The 17,839-nt window shown below is 58.1% G+C and overlaps 6 protein-coding genes across 6 annotated transcripts; 3 read left to right on the top strand and 3 right to left on the bottom strand.

Moving 5' to 3' along the window:
- Positions 1–854: 854 nt before the first annotated feature.
- Positions 855–2,889, top strand: HRG_09073 (WD domain, g-beta repeat domain-containing protein; the record flags this gene model as incomplete). Its single annotated transcript, XM_044867544.1, has 5 exons — positions 855–987; positions 1,086–1,167; positions 1,231–1,444; positions 1,517–2,119; positions 2,197–2,889. 5 exons carry the CDS (start codon positions 855–857, stop codon positions 2,887–2,889), a joined length of 1,725 nt encoding a protein of 574 aa, XP_044717565.1.
- Positions 2,890–3,235: 346 nt separating this feature from the next.
- HRG_09074 (uncharacterized protein) lies at positions 3,236–3,980 on the bottom strand (the record flags this gene model as incomplete). Its single annotated transcript, XM_044867545.1, has 2 exons — positions 3,236–3,635; positions 3,697–3,980. The coding sequence occupies 2 exons, from the start codon at positions 3,978–3,980 to the stop codon at positions 3,236–3,238; spliced, it is 684 nt and encodes a 227-aa protein (XP_044717566.1).
- Positions 3,981–4,691: 711 nt separating this feature from the next.
- Positions 4,692–7,039, top strand: HRG_09075 (transmembrane amino acid transporter protein; the record flags this gene model as incomplete). The annotated part of the gene is made up of 5 exons (XM_044867546.1): positions 4,692–4,843; positions 4,931–6,057; positions 6,129–6,289; positions 6,354–6,419; positions 6,503–7,039. The coding sequence occupies 5 exons, from the start codon at positions 4,692–4,694 to the stop codon at positions 7,037–7,039; spliced, it is 2,043 nt and encodes a 680-aa protein (XP_044717567.1).
- A 1,015-nt stretch (positions 7,040–8,054) lies between these two features.
- HRG_09076 (kinase) lies at positions 8,055–9,917 on the bottom strand (the record flags this gene model as incomplete). Its single annotated transcript, XM_044867547.1, has 1 exon — positions 8,055–9,917. The coding sequence occupies one exon, from the start codon at positions 9,915–9,917 to the stop codon at positions 8,055–8,057; it is 1,863 nt and encodes a 620-aa protein (XP_044717568.1).
- A 5,668-nt stretch (positions 9,918–15,585) lies between these two features.
- HRG_09077 (enolase-phosphatase E1) lies at positions 15,586–16,609 on the top strand (the record flags this gene model as incomplete). The annotated part of the gene is made up of 3 exons (XM_044867548.1): positions 15,586–15,634; positions 15,709–15,749; positions 15,929–16,609. The coding sequence occupies 3 exons, from the start codon at positions 15,586–15,588 to the stop codon at positions 16,607–16,609; spliced, it is 771 nt and encodes a 256-aa protein (XP_044717569.1).
- A 183-nt stretch (positions 16,610–16,792) lies between these two features.
- On the bottom strand, positions 16,793–17,710 carry HRG_09078 (25S rRNA (adenine(2142)-N(1))-methyltransferase, bmt2 domain-containing protein; the record flags this gene model as incomplete). The annotated part of the gene is made up of 1 exon (XM_044867549.1): positions 16,793–17,710. The coding sequence occupies one exon, from the start codon at positions 17,708–17,710 to the stop codon at positions 16,793–16,795; it is 918 nt and encodes a 305-aa protein (XP_044717570.1).
- Between the last annotated feature and the right edge of the window lie 129 nt (positions 17,711–17,839).

The following is a 17,839-nucleotide window of genomic DNA, read 5'->3' on the forward strand; positions in this document are numbered from 1 at the left end:
CCAGCTCCAGGATGGAAGCCTCTTCTAGCCAACCACCCAATAAATGCCAAGTACGGAGCACAGCCCTTGGCCATTTCCTCAACCCTTCATGTACACTGTACTTTGTTTGTCACCAGCAACGCTCGCGCAAGGCCAGCAAGGCGGGTAACCTCAAAGCAGGCTGCCGCTGTTGCAAATGTTGAAGTATCCCGACCCTTGCTGCATGTCCTCCGAACCTGCCCTGTACCGATGGCCTTTGTACCCGGTGGGTCGTGGCCCTGGCCGGAAGTGAAAGGCGGGTGAGGCCGCTGCCTAGGGTACATGCTCCAAAGTACAGCGTCCTATTCTGTACCACGCCTCAGACGGACGACTACGTACTTGCTTCGTACTCCACATGCGGCCTGCATGCGCTCCCACGGCAGGACCCACTATCCCATCATCCCCAGCGGCGCCTTGCCATCTTCTATCGTCCCTTCCCTTCTTCACCTTTTTTTTTCTCCCCTTTCCCACCAACTCCAACTCCTCCACCTTTCCAATCCCAGCCCAACCCAAATCGCTCACTCACCACACAACTCCCCCACCACCCCATGCGCACACGCCGCTCCTCCATCGACGACTCGCATCACTGGCTCTCTTCCCGTCGTGCGTCTGCCGCGGATTGATTGCGCCCGCTTCTGCGCCCGCCGTCCGCTGGATCCGTAGCCGACTCCGTCATCGCGGGTTGAGAGGCCAAACCTCTCTCTTCAGGGCCCAACCCATCCTCAAGCGCCGCCGCGCAATTGCCCGCCGCTGCCTGCATCCACGACTGCGGCAGAGATTTCCTCCCCAGATCCCGAGACCTTGGTCAGACCTCTGTCTAGCTGCCGCGACCGACAATGTCCATGTACTCGCATCGCGGCATGGGGGCCGTGCCCCCTGGCAATTCGGCTCGTCTCAACGAGCTACTCGATCAGATCAGAGCCGAGTTCGAGACGCAGCTACGCCAGACCGAGGGGTTTGAACACCAGAGTACGTTTGCGAATGTCCAAGCCTCGGCTCCCTCCCCTTTGCGCCATCTCAGCCGCAGGCAACCAAGCACGCTGCACTGTTGCTAATACTGCCAACAGTCTCCGCCCAAGTCAGCGAGATGCAGCTTGTTAGAGAGAAGGTGTACGCGATGGAACAAACACACATGACTTTGAAGCAAAAGTGCGTCGCTTGCTCCCCACCCGTCATCTATTAGCTCGGAGCAGCCTGCTAATCCCCCGCTAGGTATGAAGAAGAAATCAGCATGCTCCGGCATCAGCTCGAGGCTGCCCGCAAGGGTGGTCCCCAGCCAGGCATGCCCGGCCCCCCTCAGCATCCTGGCCCATCTCAGCAGCCCCCCTCGATCGCCCCCGGAAATGGCCTCTTCAGCGGCATCATGGCCGGAGGAAACCAGGCCGGCCTCGCTCCGCCGCAACAACATCCCCCGCCGCAGGAGCAGGTGGGACCCCAGCACCAGATGCCTCAGGGCCCTCCCGGCCTCCCCGTACCGCCGCCGCACCCTAACGCCCAGCAGCCTCCTTACCAGCAAGCTTACCCCCAAGGGCCCGTCTCGAATGGCATGGGGCCTCAGCCACCGCAGAGCACGGCGTCGCCCGGCCCGGGCAGGCGAGGCGTAGGCCGCCCCCCGAACGCAGTCGGCCCAGCTACCCCGCAAATCAACACCCCGGTTCCGTACCCGGGAAACGCGCAATCGCCCCAGGTCAGCCACCCGACGCCAGACCACGCCCGCATGGGCGGCCCTCGAGCGCCGCCGGTCGGCAACTCACTGGGCGACCTTGAGGTTGACGCTGTGGCGCCACACAACAAGAAGACGGGAAGCGACTGGTACGCCATTTTCAACCCCCAGGTCCAGCGTGTACTCGATGTCGACCTGGTCCATTCCCTCACCCACGAGAGCGTCGTATGCTGCGTGAGGTTCAGCCATGACGGCAAGTATGTCGCCACAGGTTGCAATAGATCTGCACAGATCTTCGATGTCCAGTCTGGCGAAAAGGTCTGCGTTCTGGAGGACCACAACGCCCAGGACATGACTGCCGATCTCTATATTAGGAGTGTCTGCTTCAGCCCAGATGGACGTTATCTTGCCACGGGCGCAGAGGATAAGCTGATTAGGGTCAGTTGCATTGGCGCGCGCAGAGCTCTGCAGAAGCTCCTGCGGTTTGGTACTCACGATCGCTAATCGATGCGCAGGTGTGGGACATCCAATCGAGAACCATCCGCAACCATTTCGCGGGTCACGAGCAAGACATTTACTCCCTCGATTTCGCCCGCGACGGCCGCACCATCGCGTCCGGTAGCGGTGATCGTACCGTGCGACTCTGGGATATCGAGCAGGGCACCAACACGCTGACGCTCACCATTGAGGATGGCGTCACGACAGTCGCAATGTCACCCGACACGCAATACGTGGCGGCCGGTTCCCTAGACAAAAGCGTCCGCGTGTGGGATATCCACACCGGGTTCCTTGTCGAGCGCTTGGAAGGCCCTGATGGCCACAAGGACTCGGTCTACTCGGTGGCCTTTTCCCCTAACGGCAAGGACCTCGTCAGCGGCAGTCTCGACCGAACAATCAAGATGTGGGAGCTGAGCTCTCCGCGCGGCGGCGGCAACGCAGGGCCCAAGGGAGGCAAGTGCGTCAAGACGTTTGAAGGTCATAGGGATTTTGTGCTCTCAGTCGCCCTAACGCCCGATGCCAATTGGGTCCTGTCAGGATCTAAGGACCGTGGGGTCCAGTTCTGGGATCCTCGGACTGGAACGACGCAGTTGATGCTCCAGGGACACAAGAATTCCGTCATCTCGGTGGCGCCGAGTCCGCAGGGCGGATACTTTGCGACAGGGTCGGGCGACATGAAGGCTCGCATCTGGTCCTACCGCCCGTTTTAGTATGATGCGGTTATCGCCGGGTCCGGTCAGGAGGCGTTGCAGGAGCCAAAGCGGGGCAAGCAGCAACCGGCGGGCAGGCAAGAGCCAGCAGAAAGCGGCAGCAGCCGCACAGGGTAAGGCCGTCTTGTCTTTGGAATAGGGTATCGCTGCGGTACGTGTCTGGCAAGGGCAAGTAAATTTATTGGGCGCATCGGCAGGGAGGAGGACGGCCAATACGTGTACTGTACTGGGGAGTGTGCGTGGGCTTCTCGCAGAGTTCAATTTCTTTGGTATTTGTTATCTGGACCATGAATTGAGCAGTAAACAACGTGACCATTTGACGTGTGAAGGTGTTGTTTCAAGGCATTCAGCCGAGTGAGCTGAAGAGACTAGACAGTGCATCTTGATCCTTGATTTTGCTTCTCTTTTTGGCTTTGCTCTTGGCTTGTCCCTTAACGGTCTTGGCATCATGGCTTTGCTTCGTGGTATTCACAGCCACGGGGTCCTCGTGCAAAGGTCTAGAGGTGGCGGGTTTCTCAGGTTGGAGAAGTTCTCGACGAGAGACGACAACGCCGTGATCCGCGGCAGAAGGTTCTGCGGCCGACGGGGCCAGCATTGATGGCTGCGTTGGAGCACTCAAGGACAGGGCCGGCGGCGTGTCGAAGGGTAAAAGGTGGGCGAGGACGGCATGCGTGCGAGCCAAGACGGCGAGAAGCAAAAGGCCCAAGGGCGCATGCTGGTTATCGGCAGCCAATTGGGAGAATGTGCTGAAGGGGGAGGAGGCTGTCAGCTGGGTAAGAAGGCCGGCAGGGCAGGGGCGCAACACACACGTAGGCGCTCGGGACGACATGGCTCTGCAGCCAGCGAGCGCGGGCGACGAGGCCCGAGGCGGGAGGAGTGGCGTCTACGTGTGGGCGGAGGCAGTGGGCGAGGCGGCCAAGGGCACGGCGCAGGAGGCCAAACGAGGCCCACCAGTGGGATGCGCGGTGTTGGTTGCGGTGACGGTGGTTGAAGGCGTGGAGAATGGGGAGGAGGAGGGCGAGAGAGTCGGCGGCTGGTGCTCGCGAGGACGAAGGAGGGCGAGGGTGGTGATGTTGCTGGTGCAGGGTCATGTTGCCGGCGACTCGAGTGGCAGGATGGGGCCTTGGCGGCGGCGCATGGCGGCAGTGAAGTCTTGTTTGGTTTTGAGACAAGAAGGCGGACGAAGAAAGTCGAAGTTGAAAAGGCAGATAGATGGGTTGGATGGTGGGGTGTGATATATGAGACGGAATAGGGTAGATTGGTTATTAGTCGCGGCGGGGTTTTTTATTATTTATTAATGGTGCAAAGTGATTGTTACAAGACAAGACATGCCTCCGGTACCGGAACCAACCTCGGGACCCCTACCCCTTTTCTCTCTCGTCCGCCCGTCTCCTCAGCCCGTCTCGTCCGCCCGTCTCCTCAGCCCGTCTCGTCCGCCCGTCTCCTGATAGATTCACTTGCTAGCCTTGTCGAGACGCCAAGGAAGCATTTGCAGATGCCTTGTACTAAAAAGGTATCTAATGAGAGTCAGAGGTGGGGGGATGTGACGGCGGCAACAACGTGAGATCTCCCCCTCCCCCTCTCCTCCTCCCCCTCTCCTCCTCCCTACCCACCTCGTCCATCGGCGCGTGTCTGGACCGATAAATTTCTCTATGCTACTATTCGTATTGCACCTCGATGGCTGACGCCTGCTTCCTTTCGCATGCAGGACCATCGCTCAACCTGGTCCGCAGCAGACAGGCGCAGCCTCCGCAGTCGATAACGTGCCTGATCATCATCAGCAGCGGCAGTAGCGGCGCACAATGACATCGCCGCCCGCATCGCGCGACGAGCACCCCAGGCGGCCCTCACCGCCTGCCAGCCAGACGTCGAGCGCATTGGCCGAAGAGCAGGCGCTCCTCGACGACGACGACGATGTCTCCGTTGCTTCGATTGCGCATCGTGCGCGCAGGCGGTAAGCGTTCACTCACGCGCACGACAACCTCCAAACTGGCAATGCTTGCTTCCATCTACACTCTACGGAGGCTAACCCGCCCCCCAGATCCTCTGTGAGCAACCGCCTCGCCTCCGTGGCAGACATTGGCGGCGTCAACAGCTTCCGCTCCTTTGCTCGCAGCTGGCACCGCGCCGCCAGCTTTGCTGAAGTCATTCCCCGCCGCCCGAGCCTGGTCCTCAACCCCGACCAGCGCCCTTTCAACGACCTCGGCGGCGACGGCGCCCAACCCTTCCCCTACTTCTCGCCCGGTCCGGCCCCGGCACCGCACACCAGCCTCCTCGGCCAGCATCTCGAGCGGTCTCCCTGGTCTGCAAGCTGGACGTCTAGTGAGTCAAGTACAGGCGTCGACCCCAGAGTCGCGGCGGGCGCGAGGGATGACTTGAGAGAGGGGGGCGGCAAGGCGCTGCTGGATACAGAAATGGCCGCCGGTGCCTTGCCGCCTGCTTCGCCGCCGGGTCGCTCCACCATCTTCGCTGCCCCTCCGCATCTCGCGACCCCCTCCGTCATTGGGAGCTACGGGTCCTTTCGGAGTCAGCACTACGGCACGATCCGATCGCGGCCCTCCTTCAGCCACGCAAGCGGCTGGAGGGCTCGTCGTGACGACGACGGCGACGTTGCGGCGGGGGTCCTGGACGACGACGACGCCGCTCTGGGCGAGCACCAGCCTATCCTCGTCAAGGAGGTCAAGCAGGGCGACAAGATTGTCCTGGCGGTCGAGGGCCAGAGCACCCTGCCGCAGTCTATCTTCAACTCCGTCAATGCCCTCATTGGAATTGGCCTTCTGAGCTTGCCCCTGGCCCTCAAGATGAGCGGCTGGCTCATTGGCCTGCCGCTGCTGACCCTCATGGCCCTGGTTGCGACCCATACCGGCAAGCTCCTGGGCAAGTGCATGGAAATGGACCCGAGCCTCATCACCTATTCCGACTTGGCGTACGTTTCCTTTGGCGCGCGAGCCCGCGTCGTCGTCTCCGCCTTGTTCACCCTCGAGCTTATCGGCGCCTGCGTTGCTCTCATGATCCTCTTTGCCGACTCGCTCGACCTGCTGCTGCCCGGCTTCGCCAGTGTCAACATCTGGAAATGCATCTGCGCCGTCTTGGTGCTGATCCTCAACACGCTGCCTCTTCGCTTGCTGAGCTATACGAGCGTCGTTGGCATCTTCTCCACGTGTGCCCGTGAGTTTGTCTTTGGGGCCCCTGCCCGCTCCTCGTTCCCTGGCCCACCGGTTGCTGAGCCGTGCGTCTAGTTGTATGCATCGTCGTCGCCGACGGCCTCGTCAAGCATCGCACGCCCGGCTCCTTGTGGGAGCCTGCCGCCACGCACCTACTTCCCTCCAACTGGCTCGCCCTGCCGCTTGCGTACGGCCTGTTGGCGAGCCCGTGGGGAGCCCACTGCGTCTTTCCATCGGTACGCGCCGGTTCCTCGCTGTTCTTGCGCGTCGTCGCTCGGTGCTGACTGCTTGTTGGTCTAGATTTATAGAGACATGCGTCATCCCAGCAAGTGGAAGACGGGCGTGAATGTGTCCTTTTCCTTTTCTGTATGGAAAACCCCCCTTTCCCTCAAAACCTGCCCCACAAAGTCTAGCTTATGGCAAGACCGCTAACAGCCGGATCTGGCCAGTACGCCCTCGACACTTGCCTGGCCATTGTCGGCATCCTCATGTTCGGCGACGGCATCAAGGAGATGGTCACCTCTAACATCCTCGACACCCCAGGCTTCCCCGAGGCCCCGACGATCCTCATGTGCGTCTTCATCGCCATCATCCCGCTGACCAAGATCCCCCTCAACTCGCGGCCCCTTGTCACCACCGCCGACGTCGTCTGCGGCCTCCACCCCGACCAGCCTGCCGCAGGGCGCCGATCGGCCATCGTCAGCAGCTGTTTGAAGGCCCTGGTCCGCGTGCTCGTCTTCGCCGTCCTGCTGCTCATATCCATAGTCTTCCCCGCCTTTGATTCCGTCTGCGCCTTTCTCGGCGCCGCCCTTTGCTCCATCATCTCCATCATCCTCCCCATCTCCTTTTACCTCAAGCTGTACTGGAGACACATTTCTCTGGGTGAGCGTGTCGTCTCCTGGCTCCTGCTGGGGCTGTTTTCGACATTGGGCTTGGTGGGCACTATATGGTCCTTTTTGCCCAAGCATCTCCTCGGTTCCCATTAGAAGGCGCTCGTGTTGGATTCCATGACGGTTTTGTATCTCCTTGTCCCACCAAGTACTCTTCCCCCAACTTCTTTTCTTCTCAGCCCCATTCAATCTTTGTCCGTAGAGTTGGTCATATACCCCTGCCCCTGCTTCTGTCTTCCTGACTTGCATGGTTTTGCGTATGGTTGGGCGGCGCACGGAACCCACTCACCTGGTCCAGTGTGTGGTGTCTTGGGTTCTGCATCTCTGGCGAGCGTTTTGAATCATCGCGGGCAAACTTTTGTGTCGACTCCGAATCCAAAGACACGTGCCCGACTCGGTGCCGTGTGGCTTCGTGGCAACAGGGCCTACGTATATATGTGTGTGTATATACATCTGTGTATCTATATCCCTCGGAGCCCGCGATGAGTAGACTTCTTGTAGAAGCTCGCTTCCCTAACCGGGGACCTCTCAAATCATACCACACGGCTCTCGGCCCCTGCCCCGAGATTCCTTCGTAGCACGCTTTCGTCGCCATCTCTGTTATCCATACGGTCGATTCGTCGCCCAGCCAGGAGAGGTGCCGGATAGCCTGCCTGGTACGTGAGACGTCAAGGCGTGTTACCAAAGGGCTTTAAGGTCTGCACTGATGGCGTCGAGGCTGTCAGGCCGACCAACAGGCAACAAACCATCATCTCACTTTTAACCATGTCCCAACGCGGCACACATCCCTCAAAGTTAATAATCACGTTTATGTGTGAGCCGAGAGGCTCCTGCACTTGAGTGGGTAATTTCTGGTATTTTCGAACTATTTTTGCGACTATCCGATACACAGAAAGCGAGTTGAGGCTCGGTCCATCCTCCCAGCACCAGACTGCAGCATGCCACGTGCGACACCTAACCAGGACAACAATGACTCTGGCCGGACCATCGCGTCGGGTGACGCTCAGGCAACATATTAGTTCGCCGGTGCAGCGCGCACGCGTCAGCCTCGACGGGCACCGAGTTCAATCGACGGCCTCAACCACGATTGGAGGGCACAGAGACTTGCTCCCTAGCACCCCCCAACCCACTCAACCTCGCCCAGATCGAGGCGCCTGTCTCGACGCCAATTCCAATCTCTCCCCTTGTTCCAGTGACATTCCTTGAGTCCGTCCTTGCCCCAGGACCTGATGGTGTTGTTTTGGTTGTTTTGATAATGATTGTTGATAGAATGATCCCAAACGCCCGCTTCGTAAGATTTATACCCAAGACCAACATGTCGGTGAGGCTTCGAGCTAGGAGACTTCCCCGTACCTGACACGGAGCTCTGACCCCTCCGGCGCTCGCCGAGTGCGGCCCACTTGTCATAATTGAATCGCTTCGACGGAGGTGAATAACGCGGCGTGGAAGTCGATGATTCTTCCGCCGCCTGAACTCCCTGAAAGAAGAAGCCGTCCACTACCAAATCATCATCCACATCTCCCTTGATGCCGTGAGAACAGGACTCAAGCTCGGCCCCTTGGTCCTTCTTCGGAACGTCGTCGCTGTCGTGGCTCCAGGTCCTCGAGTTCAGCCTCTGGAAAGAATTCTTCTGCTGCTCGCGCTCCTCTTCCTCGTCTTCGTCCCACATGTCGCTCCAGCTCTTAGACACAGATTGCTTGCCACGACCAAAAACTGCCGACATGGAAACGGTAAGCGGCTTCGACACGGCGATGGGCAGTGCTTCGGTGGCTGGCGAGACCCTGCTCTGGCGGGTAAAATGCTGGGCGGCAAGGGATTTCATGGATGCACCGAGATGCGAGCCGATCATCGAAGACATGGACGGAGTTTGGATGCTAGCCGAGCACCAGTCCGCAGTCTCCCCCGATTTGGAAAACAGGTCCTCGGAGTAGCTCTCGTCCGGGATCACGCTCAGCTGGCGGCTGTAGCGATGAGGGTTTGCGTGCAAGGCCTTGGCCCACGGGAACGCTCCAGTATCGACAGAGGGGCTCTGTAGCGAAGGAGTGCGAAGGGGTTCCCGATTGGCGGAAGCAACGGTTGCCTTTTCAGCACCACAGAAGTCATCGAGAGACTCGTCTTCCGTCGTGAAGCTGACCACGCGGAGAAGTGCCTCTCGCGCACCGACCAAAGATCGCTTTCGGGGATCCAAGCTCATGCACTGGGCTATGACTTCATAGGTATCCTGTGACATTGCAGGAAACACGTCGAAGAGGCTTTGCTTGTCGCGAGAATAGTCCAAAAACAGTGGATCAGCCTCGGTTGGGGTCGTGAAGGGGTTCCTGGAGAAGAGGATGTTGAGAAGGCAGATGCCAATGGCCCAAACATCAGCCGCGGCGGGCGAGTATCCGGCGCCGGCAGAGTCAAACTGTTCTGGGGCCATGTAACGATCACTGCCAACAGTCGTCTCAAACGACCACTTGTCAGTTGTTGCAAGTCCGAAATCACCAAGTTTCATCGCCCCGTCCTGGGTCAAGAAAATGTTTTCAGGCTTGATATCGCGGTGGTAGACACCCTTGGAGTGAGCATATACAACAGCATCGACGAGCTGAAGCATGAACTGGCGGACGTGTTCGGTCTGGAGAGGACCGTGACCGTTGCGAATCGCCTCATACAGATCGCCCTGAGAGCAAAACTCCATGACGAGATAAACGTGGGCTTCCGTCTCGAAAGAATGCAGGAGGTTGACAATATTGGCATGAGCCCCCAGGCTGCGGTGCAATGAGCGCTCTTCAGATTTGTCGTCGACGGCAAGCTCGAGGCCCGCATCGTAGGGAGCAGACCGCTTCGTAATGCACTTGATGGCGACTTTTTGGTTCGTCAAGAGGTCCCGAGCCAAAAACACCATACCGAAAGAGCCGTGGTTAAGAGGCGAGATTGTCTGAAACCGACCGTCAAGAACAACGTCCCCAACAAACTGGTCCCGGATGCATTCCATGGTGTAACAGAAAAAGGAAAAGCCTAGATGAGCAGCGACTGGTAATCGTACAACTCGAGTGTCAATATACCTGTAGACCAGTGCAGAGTTATAGCGAACCTCTAGTATCGCGAGGTGAAGAAGCTTTTGACAACTGAATAATGGGAGACGATTGAGTGAGACAAGTAGCGTTGGCGACAGTTGGAACAGTCGTCGACATGTACAGTAGGTCCGACAGGTCGGCGCGATAGCACATCCACGGGTGGCGGAGGCTGCTGTGGTAGCGGCGGAATCAACAGGACATCGGGTTATGTCGGCACAGGTAAACAAAAGAAACGAGTATATCGAGTTGCGATGAAATTGGAACGCCGGGAGCCGGGGGGGCTCAGAAGAAGAAGGAAGCCAAAGGCGAAATCGTTATGATGACATGAGATCGTGTAGTGTGTGGTTTGTAAAGAGTGAATCCGACAACAGAGGTTCGGCAGGAGAAGACGGCGGGTGGCGGAGCCGTGTAGACGTAGAGGACAAGCGAGGCGACTTGGAACGTAGGGGCGGTGACGGGCGAGGTAGCGGCTTGTTGCAACTGTCAAGCTGCGAACTGACAGAGCAGAGCGTAGCTCGCTCCAAGCCGAGACTTGTATCGATTAAGAGAGGCAGAGGTATAGAGGCGGATCGATGGAGAAGCGACACTCTGTATGCTGGTGCGAGGGGATAGCCCCGACAACGCAACGCGAGGCAGCTACTGTTTTGCGTATCGCTGCGTGTCGAGTCTATGTCGGCGAGTAGATGCAAATGGGGCGAAACGATCCTCGCCAGTGGAATCGTCAGACAGTCCAGTCGCTGGCACGACGAGGAAGAGGATCAAGGCGGTGCCCTGCCAAGCAAAAAGCTGAGGTCGATTCGTAGCTCGAATTGTACGGCGGCGGCCGTGTGAGGACCTGGCACTCTACAACAATTGCCAAACCAACTGCGTCAGGCAGCAGATCGAGATTTTGGATGGTACAGGTCGATTGGGCGGGAGTCGAGCCAAGATTGACTTGGATTGGCGAGGGTATGAGGAGTCGTGACGGGCGAGCAACGGATGAGAAAGGCGAAGCTCGAGGAGAAATGAAATTGTTGAAGAGTTGAACGGTCGGGGAGGCACCGGGGGGGGGGAGGGGAAGGACGGGATGAGCAAAACGGATCGGTAAGGAGCTGGATGGATGGTATGTAATAAAGGGCGAGTAAGAGAGGGATAGGGAAGGTCGAGAGATGAAAGGAAGGGGATGGCGGTGATGGGAAGCGGATGGGATGGGATGGAACAAGGTAGAAGCGGGAAAGGGGGGGTGAAGGTGGTGTGGGTGTGTGTCACTGCTGGTGAGTGGGCAGATCCATGGCATGCCTACCTAATATCGGGGAGAGGGCACTGCTGCGAGGTATCTCGTATACAGTGTCGAGCATGGAGAGACCATGGCTGGGGTGGGTCGACGTTAGGCGCGCGCTCAAAACAGCGCACCACGCCGGGGTGGGCTGAAATGCACTGGGTACGTACCCCGCCAATCGGGCCCTATTTTCGCACTGGGCGACTCGTCATTGCTGCGGAAGCGCGCCGGTGCAGCCAGCCCCAGTGGGAACGAGAACGTTCTCGCTGGGTGGGTGGGTGGATGAGTAAGACCGGGGACAGTGTGGCGTGATGTCGTGCGGGGCGAGGCAAGTGTCTGGGGCTGGGGAGCGGGAGCTAGAGAAGTACCCATGTCTTAGTGGTGTTTATGGGAATATTTTTGTAGCTCCCTAACGTCTTTACCTAGAGCATTTGACGCTCGGCACACCGTGCGCAGATCACGTTCTGAAAGGCCCAGTGACGACAAAGCGGCCGGCCAGATAGTGCCACGTGTGCCCTCTCCGACAGTTGCGCACTGTAGTCCATCTAACCGGGTCTGGCACTAGCCCGGGACTCGCTGGGCGCGACTGGGAGAGTGCGTGCATATGGAAGGCATGGTGGCGTCTCCACTAGCGACCAAAGGAAGAGCGGGCCCGCGTGGTCACACGGTGCCATAAATATACCAGCACGGTCTGCGAGAAGCAGTCGCTCGCTGTTGGCCAGCAAGTGCCCCTACTGGCAGTGCCTGGCCTGGGTACAGGGCCAGGCGCCGACCTCTGTAGCCTGCAGGCACAGTAGCAGTATCCAAAGCAGGTGCCTGGAGACCAATGCATGTTGTATCTGAGAGTCGGCGGAAGCACCTCGGCCGCCTGAGCCCACACCGCCCGGCACGTGAACCGCGCGCTGCCCCTAGGCTGTTTCGTGCCCCAGGGCCGCCTGCAGGTCTTTCCGACACAAATGACGATGTGCTCGTTGCATGGCGGGAGTCGTCGACACCTACGTACCGGAGTACCATAGGTTGTACAGTACATGCATATCTGGACAGGTACTCGCCGTGAACTTGCATCTCCACGTACCATCATCTCATCCAAGCAGTGCGAAAAGGCGTGGCGCCCGCTACCAATGCACAGATCTACGAAGTTAGCATGCAAAGGTACAAGCCCATACAGTGCCCCTCCCAGCTCGAGCATCAATGAGAAGCATCGCCCCGCTTTAGGCCGTGCACTGTACGGAGCACTCCGTCTTCGGGCCCCTTTGTTGACGGTGCAAGTACGTACCTATCTACATGTATACATGCCTACGGCAAGGGTCCGGGTCTTTCTTCCTTTTTGCTGCTGATCCACAGTGAGGCGCCATCCGACTATCGACTGTGTGCTCTGAGACTCGGGCGTGCGAGAAACACGCGCACGCTCTCGACGTGCGGGGAGGCCTCTAGAGAGGTATAAGTACCGAGTACGGAGTAGAGGGGAAGACATTCCGTTACGAGAATAACAGCAGCTAGTAGACTGGTGGGTGCAGCCGGGTTCGTCCTCGGTTGTCTCATCTTTTTTTGGCTGTCTTGTGAAGCCGCCGGACTTGATGGAACGCAGGCTCTGTAGTCTAGCTGAATGAATGTTTATTTACAAAGGCGGAGGTAGCCAATGTGCCACAGATTAGGAGTTCTTGGCAGCCTTGCCGCCTGCTACGTACCAGACGGCGCATCTCATCTGGGCAGACGGTACCTGTCTGTGCCTGCATGTTCCTGCGTATCTCGTAGGCGAGGCTGTATCCGTAGGAACTGACGGACAGATAACACAAGGCCCAAGGTTCCCGCTGCCTCAGAGTAGCCAAGTGTAGGTTGGGACGAGTAGAGTTGGTGAATTAGAATTAGGTATTACAGTGTTGTAGATCGAGGAACACACCCGGCCGTCAGGGACCCCGTGATTGCAGCAGCTTGCGTTTTACCAGGCGGGAGAGCAAATGGGGCCAAGGACCGGTGGCTTATTCCGAAACAAAACCGTGAGTTTGAAGCAGAGGTTGTCAATCGACATATTGTTGCTTCAATCGTGCTTGGTAGTCCCGATGGCGACCGATCTCATGAGTCCATCGGGCCGCGCCCCCCCGCCCCCCCGTGTCCAACTCCGAAGAGTCGTCAATCTGGTATTGCGAAATACCAGATGCGAGTTGTTGCCCAGGGAGCAGACCGACAACTTGGCACAATGTGTGCCTTGTCCTACCATATCACTTGCCTACCCTTTTTGCATACCAGTGCCACGCGTTGACGGTTCACCAAGGCGAGCGTTGCTAGGCCGCCAATAACATTCCCCCGAGCGGAGAGATACAGAAAAATACATACTCACGACACGAGAGAGGCATTTAGATATTCATGCAAATGGAGCGACCAAGCAACCAAAGTCGCCGCATTGTCATGGTCGCCGCCGTGCCGGCTCATCGTATCTGTACGGAGTACCTGCTTCGTACAATAAAACCGTGAGACGAGCCGTGAGATGAACCCGTGAGCCAGAACAGCAATTACGACACGCACCAAACGAAGGCAGGATCGTGTCCATCTTGACGCTGGAGCTTGCGCCGACTCGTGAGATTGGAGCTTGTTGATACGACGAAGTACATACCTAGACAATGAGGATGTACCTTGCTCTACTCGTCAGATAGGTAGGTGCCCAGGTACCTTGGACATGACACGCATAGGGTTGTCGATACGTACAGTACAGAGTACCTGACTAAAGGTAAGGTACGTAGGTAGATACCTATGTACTGTACCTAATGTACCTACTGAAGTACCTACGCTACAAAGTTCCTTGGTGGAAAATGGAGGGAGCCTGCCAAGTCAGGCGGGGGTGCAGGGCTGTAACATGTTGGATAATTCAGTGCGTACGCGCGTCTACTTATACGGAACATCTCTTTATGAAAAGCCAGACTGTTCTTGATCATATCCCTCGGGCACGTCCACGGGATACTTCATTACAGCCCGCATGTCGTACAGTGCAGGTGTGTCTGGAATAGGCCCCTCAATGCCTCACGTACTGTAGGAAGTCAGCGAGCTTTTTAGGGTCGCACTGCGCCTCTATCTGCCTCAACTTGAGAGTCAGGCCGCTTGACGCCCTGCACGCCCAGGAGAAGGGGGTCACTTCAACAAGGGCAGGCAGGGTTCGGAATACGGCAGTCGAGTCTGTTGCCCCCCGAACCGACACGGTAAACAAACATACCTACCAAGAATATTCGCACAGCAAGGGACATTGGTGATGCATCTCGTAGAACGGCAGCAAGCGTGCATGTTTTCATGTACGTACATGCCCAGGCTGACGTATCTGATTCTGACCAATTCGCTCTTCTGCAATAGTGCATTGTTTGGTATGCGGAGCAGGCATCGAGGGAGACCAGGAGGGACTCATTTGCCCCCATTGCATGGACCATCGTGGGCCCGGAAACAAGGGTGAGGATTATGTAAGGCGAGATCGAGATATACCGCGACGCTGGCTGGGTGGTCAAAGTCGTTGCCTGCTGCTCTTTCAACAAGAGGCACCCGAGGATGCCGCCATATGTCCGCGTACGTATTCGTACATACTGTGCATGCTTGGTTCAACCTGCCGCTTGCTTTTTTGGTCTCCGTCCGGCTGTTCGCGTCGCCAGCTATCCGCTGCGCGTCTGTAGGTGATGAGGGGAGAAGAAAAAAAGAGTCATGTACGAAGTAGGAATCCTTGGTGGTAAAGTATATTTGTAGGTTCTGTGCGGTATATGCAGCTGATGGATGCCTGCATGCAGGCAGCCTCTTCCTCTGACCGCCAACTGCCTTCGTCGCCTCCTTGGTATCATGCCATGCCTGAGCCGGCCCCAGACAACTAACTGCCCTGCCCAACGGTCCCCAACCCTCCTTGCTAACAACCCACACACACGCCGATGGATGCAGGTTGCATTGAAGGCTGCTGCATCACTGGCCAGCCGGGGCCCTAGGTATCCAAGGCCGGCACACGAGGCAAGGGGGAAAAGAACAAGAAAGCCACTGATGAAGAAGGGGAGGACAACACCAGGAGAACCTTCGATGCACCATGCAAGCATCGCAAAGAGGGGAAGAAAAAGCAAAGCAGGGGGGGGGACGATAAAACATCGACAATGCCGTGACGACCAGCTCTACCTCTACCGACGCATACGGAGTACACAAATATGTAGGTCCCTTCTTTCCCCACTTCCGGCGCGTGTATCCTCCTCACCGCTTCACGGGCCCCCAAAAGCACGAAGCCCACTCGATTGTCTGCAACCTTTGCAGCCCACCCCATCAAGCCCGCTTTCAGATCACCCGACTCAGGGGCCCAATAAGCAACACTCGGAGCCATGGCCATGAACAGCCTCGCCGGCTTTGACGTGCTGGTGCTGGATATCGGTACGTGCAGAACCCCATCGCACCCCGATCGATGGCCGAGTACAGTGCCTCTGACTGATGTGCCACGCCTGCAGAGGGCACCGTTTGTCCCATCTCATTCGTCCACGATGTCCTGGTAAGTCGACAATTTTCCCCCTTGTTCCTGCCGGCCGAGTTCTCCCATTCGTCCCCTCCGTGTGCCACCAGCCCGTCGCCTGGCGCGCGGCATTGATGCATACAATCTCCCCCAACGACTTTGGCTAGCCTGTCCCTCCCCATGCAATAATAGGCTGACGCCATGTCCCCGCGTCTCAGTTTCCGTACGCGCTCGACACCCTCACCCGCCGCCTGGATGGCTACTGGGACAGCTCCGACTTCGCCCCGTACCGCAATGCCTTCCCCGAGCCGTACCGCGGCGACCGCGGTGCCTTTGAAGCGCACGTCCGCCAGCTAGTGGCCCAAGACATCAAGGCCCCGTACCTCAAGGCGCTCCAAGGCCATCTGTGGCACCAAGGCTACGAGTCGGGCGACCTCGAGGCTCCCGTCTTCCCCGACGTGGGCCCCTTTATTACGACTGCCCATGCATCCGGAAAGAAAATCATCATTTATTCATCTGGCTCCGTCCCGGCACAGAAGCTCTTCTTCTCCCATACCACTGCTCAGCCCTCGGATCTCACGCCCTTCATCTCGGCCTGGTTCGACACGGTCAATGCAGGCCCCAAGACGGAGGCTACTAGCTACACCACCATTCTGTCCAGCAGCCCGGACATTACCCCCGCTCGATGGTTGTTCCTGAGCGACAACCTCAAGGAAGTAGGCGCTGCCCTCGCTTCCGGGATGCGTAGCCTGCCCGTCACACGTCCGGGAAACGCCCCGTTGCCGCCAGACGATCCCTTGTCCCAGCTTGCCATCCGCGATTTCGCCCCCGAGTCTGCCGAGAGCATCACGGCCTGTCTAGCGGGTTTGGCTGCCATGCCTAGGCCAATCCGGTCATGAACCAGCCGCTACCTGCTGGGCATTGATCATGACACTTATGCAGACGGGCCGCATGCCGCGCAGCAAGTTTGTGACGAAGCTTGACCATAGTAATGCGTGCCTTGACGGCACGGCGCTTCACCGCCTAGCGGCCCAAAGCTATCCACGATGGGCATGGATGCGTATCCGCATTCGAGTTGCGTGTCAGCCATCTGAAGAAAGACGTCTTCTGGTGCTTGGAAAGATTGGCTGCTTGGCAGCAGTGTGATCAAGTGTAATGACAAAGTTATTTCTTCTTCGACCGGGGTTGACTTGCTGCTTGATGAATCTGGTCCCATCTGTCGCCATTGGCCGGGTTCTCTTCCACAAACCGTACGAAAGCTTCTGCGACGTCCTGGCCTTGACCATCTCATAGCCGAGCGTCTCCATTAGCTCCTTGAGCCTCGCCTCTGTCAAATATCGCGAGTTGGTGACACAACTGCGAGGCAAGACGAGGAAAAGCGACGGAAGCGGGACGCTGGCCGAGCCGCTTGGTGAATCGTTGGCGTTGGCCCGCAGGAACGAAAGGGTTCGAGCGAGCATCTGCCCACGAACGGCGGTGTCGGGCACAAAATTCAGAACCAGGCTCAGCGATATAATGTCAAACCTGTCCGCTTCTGTCTCCGGCAGTGGGCGTTCCATAAAGTCTTGCTGGACAATGCCGGGTTCCTTGCTGCAGAGGTCGATGTGCACCATGTCGAACAGGCCGCTCACCGAGCAGGCATTGCTGGTGCTCAGGGACCCGATCTCTAGCATTCTGAGCCGCTGGCCCGAAACCCTCATCTCTCGGACCGGCAGCCATTCGAGCAGCACCCTTGACGTGTCGCCTCCTCGCTCGAGGCTCTGTCCCTGAAGACTCGCCTGCTGATAGTGATCCAGACCTCCGAGTGCGGCAATCTCGGCACATAGACTCTCTTCAGTCTTCTTGTCGCCCTTGTCTGCCGCCTGGCGTCTTTTCTTCTCCAACTGGTGGTGGCCGTTGATGAGGGCGCGGCTCGCTTTGCGTGACATGGACCTCGCCGGCCTCGCCGTCGGGGGGCGGCCGGTCCGAAGACTTTTGAGCTGCAGCTTCTTGGATCCCATGATTCCTCAGGCGATGTATAGCTCGTGTCCAAGTGCTTCACATCCAAGGCCTCCGCGACGAGTGGAGTCCGAGACTCATATATTTACTCGTGATGCGTGTAGAGTACGGAGGGGACTTACGGGGCCTTG

This window comes from Hirsutella rhossiliensis (genome assembly GCF_020360975.1).
Source record: "Hirsutella rhossiliensis strain HR02 chromosome Unknown scaffold00011, whole genome shotgun sequence".
Taxonomy (NCBI): Eukaryota; Fungi; Ascomycota; class Sordariomycetes; order Hypocreales; family Ophiocordycipitaceae; genus Hirsutella; species Hirsutella rhossiliensis.